At 44.5% G+C, this 5424-nt stretch overlaps 1 protein-coding gene across 1 annotated transcript; it reads left to right on the top strand.

Moving 5' to 3' along the window:
• Positions 1 to 6: 6 nt before the first annotated feature.
• LOC119286411 (protein FAR1-RELATED SEQUENCE 5-like) lies at positions 7 to 3131 on the top strand. Its single transcript, XM_037565786.1, has 2 exons — positions 7 to 158; positions 585 to 3131. Exons 1-2 carry the CDS (start codon positions 126 to 128, stop codon positions 2715 to 2717), a joined length of 2166 nt encoding a protein of 721 aa, XP_037421683.1. The 5' UTR covers positions 7 to 125; the 3' UTR covers positions 2718 to 3131.
• Positions 3132 to 5424: the final 2293 nt, after the last annotated feature.

The raw sequence follows: 5424 nt of genomic DNA, 5'->3' as shown, positions 1-5424 counted from the left end.
GCCGCATAGAGCACAGATCCGGCTCCCCTCCCCTCCCCTCCCCTGCTACGGCAATTTGGATCTAGACTAGACTCCCTCGTCCCCTCCTCCCCACCCACAGCACGGTCGGGCGGCAGATACTCGCGATGGATGGATACGCAATCATCTCCTCTGATCAGGTATGCACATGATTTTTTTCCTATGTATGTCAGGAAAAAGGCAGGTCATGTGCTGATTGTTCTGTTTGTCAGTTCTCCCATCAAGGCTTTGTTCTTCCAACAGATATCATACAAGTTTGGTTGCTAATAGATGTATCTCAATTTTTCTTCTTCTTGTGATAGAATTGAAGTGAAAATGAAGTTTGTGAAATTGCTGTAGGTTCTAGTGACAGAAAGGTTCATATAATTGAACAAGTCGGGGAAAGAAACCGCAAACACATAGTGATTGTGGCCATTGGGTTTCAACCTGATGTTTGGAGAACCCAAAGAAAGAAAAAATTGGAACCCCAAAATAAAACGTATCTTGGGGCTAACTGGATGGCGAGAAAATCTTACTAGTATATATTTTCTACGAGTTTAATATGTTTTTTTTTAATTTGCATTCAGGAACAACCAGTAATCGGTGCAGATTGGAGTTCAGGGGCACTGTCAGATGAACTGGAGATACATGCAAACTCGGCAGACCTTTCACTGCAGCTTGCTGAAGAACAAAGCCAGTTACATGATATTCTGGCAATCAGTGAAATGCCAATCAATGACACAGGCAGTGGAAGTGATTCAGACGGCAGCTCTGGGAATGAGACGGATAAAGAACCAGGGAAGTACTACTATCCTGGTTTTGAGGAGTTGGTTAATCCAAGGCCACCAGAAGTTGGAATGAGATTCCCAACCCTTGAAGATGCGACCCGATACTATAGTGCGCATGCTCTCCTGTCTGGTTTTGTGGCAATTAGGGGACCAAATTTTATGAGAAAGAAGTTCCACGTGGAATGCAACCGGAGCCGCAAATTGGCGCCATCTCAGGACCTGAAGAGGAAGAGGGAAGTATATTCTGTGAATAAGGCACAGTGTGAGGCAAGGGCGGTCGTGAAGCCTGTTAAGGGGCAATGGGAGTTCACATCAGTTCGGAGTGAGCACAACCATCCGTTATGCCCAAGCCCCTCACTCACAAAATTCTTCCTTAGCTGCAAACACATGTCAGCTGAAGAAAAATCGTTTTTAAGAGCTCTGCAACAAAGTAGTATACATCCCAAGAAAGCTATGAAGATCTTCAAGAGAATGAGAGGTATTTTGGGGAGCTTACCATTCAACACAAAAGATGCGAATACGTCACAGTGTGCAGAACAACAGGGAAAACCAAACTCGGACGTAGAAACAACAGTGAAGCATTTGAAGGAACTGGAGCTGCAAAACCCATGTGTTTCCATCACCATGCAAACAGATGAAGATAGCATAGTTAGGAGTCTTTTCTGGACTGATGCGAGGTCGAGGCTTGATTATGAGATCTTCGGAGATGTCTTATCATTTGATACCACCTATAGCACAATTAGTCACAATATGCTTTTCACTTCTATTAGTGGAATGAATGAGCATGGAAGAACTCTCGTGTTTGGATACGCCTTGCTACAGGATCGGAAAGCTGAAACCTTCAAATGGATGTTCCAAACATTCCTCCATGTAATGGGAGGGAAAATGCCAAGAGCAATCATAACAGACCAGGATGAAGCTATAGCAAAAGCAATTTCGGAGGTTATGCCACAAGTAAAGCTCAGGTTCTGTAAGTTCCATGTAATGAGGAAAGCACGGGAAAAGCTTGGAGGTTTCATAGCAGCAAGAGGTGACATAAATTCAGAGTTGCATGCCCTAGTTAACAACTCTCTGACAGAAACAGAATTTGAGGAAGGATGGGCTGCGCTGATTGAGAGATACAGTGCAAGTGGAAATGAGTACCTACAACTCTTGTGGGAAACAAGGAAAGAGTGGGTGCCTGTTTATTTCAAAGAAGATTTCTATCCATTTGTGGAAATGACTGGATGTTGTGAGGGGTCAAACTTATTATTCAGGGACTATGTGCTTCCTAAGGACAGAATAGAGAAGTTTCTTGAAAGATATGAAGACGTGCAAGAGAGGATACTGGAAACGGATGATGAAGATAGGCTGCAATCAAGAACTGAACCTTCATGTTTCTCAATGCAACCAATAGAAAAGCATGCAGCACGCATTTACACAAGGCAGATATTTCTGAAAGTGCAGAGGGAGCTACTCCATTCTACAGCATTCAACGTGCAGGAGATACAGATGGGGACAGTGTACAGGCTGGAAAAGGTGTCTGCCTACGAGAACCCAGAATTTGACAGAAATTCCTTCGAGCTGTTAGTTGAACCCAGCACCAATGCAATCAAATGCGAATGTGCAAAGTTCACTAGGGATGGTATACCGTGCTGCCACATATTCAGACTTTTCACACAGTTTGGGGTCAACGAAATACCAGGGCAATACATAGTGCCCAGGTGGACTGCCAAATTTAAAGAAGAGCAGATGAAACAGTACAGGGAGAAATGCTTGGACAGCCGTGGCACAGACCAATCAGAAAATACCATGAGGTATGCAATGCTGCTGAGTAAAGTAGCTGACATTGGCAAAGAAATATGCGGTGATGGCTCGAAATGCGATAAATTCAGGCTGGAACTGGAAGCGATTCAGGGGAAAACTGGAAACGGCGGCATGAGAAATACCTGAAACTAATGACAGTTAGACTGTGCTTGTTGTGTATGCGGGTTCTGAGAATGGTCGCTTTGGCAGCAGCAGCGGCTGGGCACTGGCGCTACCGTGAAGTTGCCATTGTCTGAATCAACAAGAGCCTGTTGTCAACTGTTGATGGACATCAGCAACCAGGACGAATTTTAGTTAGGAGAGTCAGTTAAATCGTTGTCGTTGAGACTCATGTTAATGAAGTAGAACAGTTAGGCTTCAGGAGATAGGTTGTCTATCCGTGTTGTGTCCAGGATTATGCTGGCATGAGTCTTATCTTTACCTGCGGTTTCATATGTCAACATTAACATTTACCTGCTTCACCTTCTGAGAATCGCATAATGTCAACATGGTTGATACTTCTACTTTACCAAACAATTAAACATCTATTTAGCTATGCTATAAAATCAGAACTACAATGCTGTTTTTCCTCCATGAATCTGACTTTGATGTGCTGCTGTTTACTGTAACTCTGGAAAATCCTGATGCAATGGTTTGATGATCTAGTACAAAACTCGCGCTATTTATACAAGCTGTTTTTGTACCCGCCAGGTCTGTACCACGCCTGTGGTATTCATTTTAGCACGCTCTGTGGCTGATGGTTGGATGTTTGGCTCTATAAAACTGGAATAAACATTTATAGAAAGAAAAAAAAGACAATCTGTTGACACCAGATTTTGGCATGGTCAAGATTCCGGGTTCGTATGCAAAAGTTAGAGGCAACACTTCGCGGGCCGGCCCTGAGTGAGAAAGTATTTGGCCTTTGCCGGCTGAATGAAAACCTTGCTGGGGTAAAACCCTGCCGGTGTGAAGGCTTGCCGGCGGAGAAGCTTGCCGAGGGAGAAACCTTGCCGGGGAGGAACTCTTGCCGGGAAGGAACTCTTGTCGGGGTAGAAACCTTGCCGAGGAACCCTTGTCGAGGTAGAAACCTTGCCGGGGTTAAACCTTGCTGATGTGAAAGCTTGCCGGGTAGAAACCTTGCCGGTGTGGAAAACTTACCTAGGTGGAAGGCCTGCTGGGGTGGAGGTTTTGATAGTCAAGCCGACGAGAAGTTGAAGATGGGCTCAGAAGGTTATTCAGATGATCTTGGATGGAAAAGTGTTCTACACGGAAGTTGTGCATCTCGTCAAAACGATCGATTTTTATATAAAGATCGTATCAATCCAAGGTCGTATGCAAAAGTTAGAACCCGCGCAGCGAGACCCTCCAGTGGGCAAAATATGACACCCGGAACCAGACACATATGTGGGTATGTCTGATGAGCTGCGTGAGTAACTAGCTGTTTTGCGCGAGTGATTTGACCCTCGAGATGACCTCTAATGAAAAAACGTTCAACATGAAAGATGTTCGTCTCATCGAAACGGTCAAGATTGCTTTTGGGCTCGTTTCCATCTGAGATCGTTTGTCATCACAGAAAGGACTCTCAAAGTACAGCCAGTTTAAACCGAACAGTTTTGGAAAGTTCGGATAAAACCAGTCCGAATATGACTAGGGTTTTGGACGTGAATTGATATAATTTTCTTGTAAAGAAAGCCTAGATAAATTCTTTGCTTGTACGGGATGTCCATCCGCCTCTTATATATGTTGGGGGTGACGGCCGATTGGAACAACACACAATCGAACAAATCAATATACTACTTTTTCAGTCTACGTTTTATCTCCTCACCGTTTTTCTCTCTTGTTCTTCGCTGTTCTTCGTGTTTGAGAGCTGCGAACCCCGAGGTTCTAGGGGCGAGCGAATCGACCTAAGGCAGCCCATAGCCACCGCAATCCCTGACGGGGTCCCTCCCGGGTGCGCGGGGTTTCGGGTCTGCAAAAGCGTCCGTCGACTATCTTGCGTATCGCGCTGTCGGTCGGGTCTCCTTCGACGTGAGCTGTGGTGCATTATCCCTAGCGTCGAGGATACACGTGACGTGTATGTGTGTCAACACAATCATTCTTCAATCTTCCGCTTCTATAAAGAACAAGAGAATACATGCGACATCATTCTCTGAATCTGAGGCACCAATGAGTCCACAGAAGATTATGAAGCCAAAGAAGAGACAATTTTTGAATGGTGATGCCCAAAAAGGCAAGATAAACGAAAATGTTATATGGAACTATGGTTCAGCCGAACCTATGCTCGACACCATTGATCTCTGGACACTTTTTATAAGGATCTATGCATGATTGATTAAAAAATGTATGATGGGAGTTGTTTGCATGTTAAACAATGCATGACGCGGATCCACATGTAGTAGGATGTTGAATTGTACGGCGTCGACCATAGGTTCGGCTGAACCATGGTCCAAAATCACGCCTCTCCAAGATAAAGCTTTGGCTTCTGATAAACTGACAGTTATTTTTTCAAGCAAAAAAAAATTGACAGTTATTTCATTGTAACCTTTTTTTTGTTTGTTTGTTTTTTGTGTGAAGGGAAGGAGAGCATGAAGAAGGTGGCACTGCTGAAACGTGAAGTGAGCCACCAGCATTGGCCACACCCTTGTTAAGTCATATCTAGGCCATCTAATTAATGATACCAGGGAGATGTTAGGAGAGAGGGAGCTTGTTTTGAGCAAGATTGATAGCATGCAGAAGAGGGCTGCAGATCGATTAGCCTATTTGTCGAGAGCGGAGCACCTGACCGACTTGTGGTTGCAGGATGCTCCAAATGCTCTGACTAGCCTGCTGGCTACCGATTGTAATCCTGTTACTT

This window comes from Triticum dicoccoides, chromosome 1A (genome assembly GCF_002162155.2).
Source record: "Triticum dicoccoides isolate Atlit2015 ecotype Zavitan chromosome 1A, WEW_v2.0, whole genome shotgun sequence".
Lineage (NCBI taxonomy): Eukaryota > Viridiplantae > Streptophyta > Magnoliopsida > Poales > Poaceae > Triticum > Triticum dicoccoides.
This window is presented reverse-complemented; position numbering and strand designations above follow the sequence as displayed.

Coding starts and splice junctions, on each gene's coding strand:
- LOC119286411 (XM_037565786.1), top strand. CDS start 126: ATGGATGGATACGCAATCATCTCCTCTGATCAG. Junction 159..584: donor CAATCATCTCCTCTGATCAG/GTATGCACATGA, acceptor ATTTGCATTCAG/GAACAACCAGTAATCGGTGC.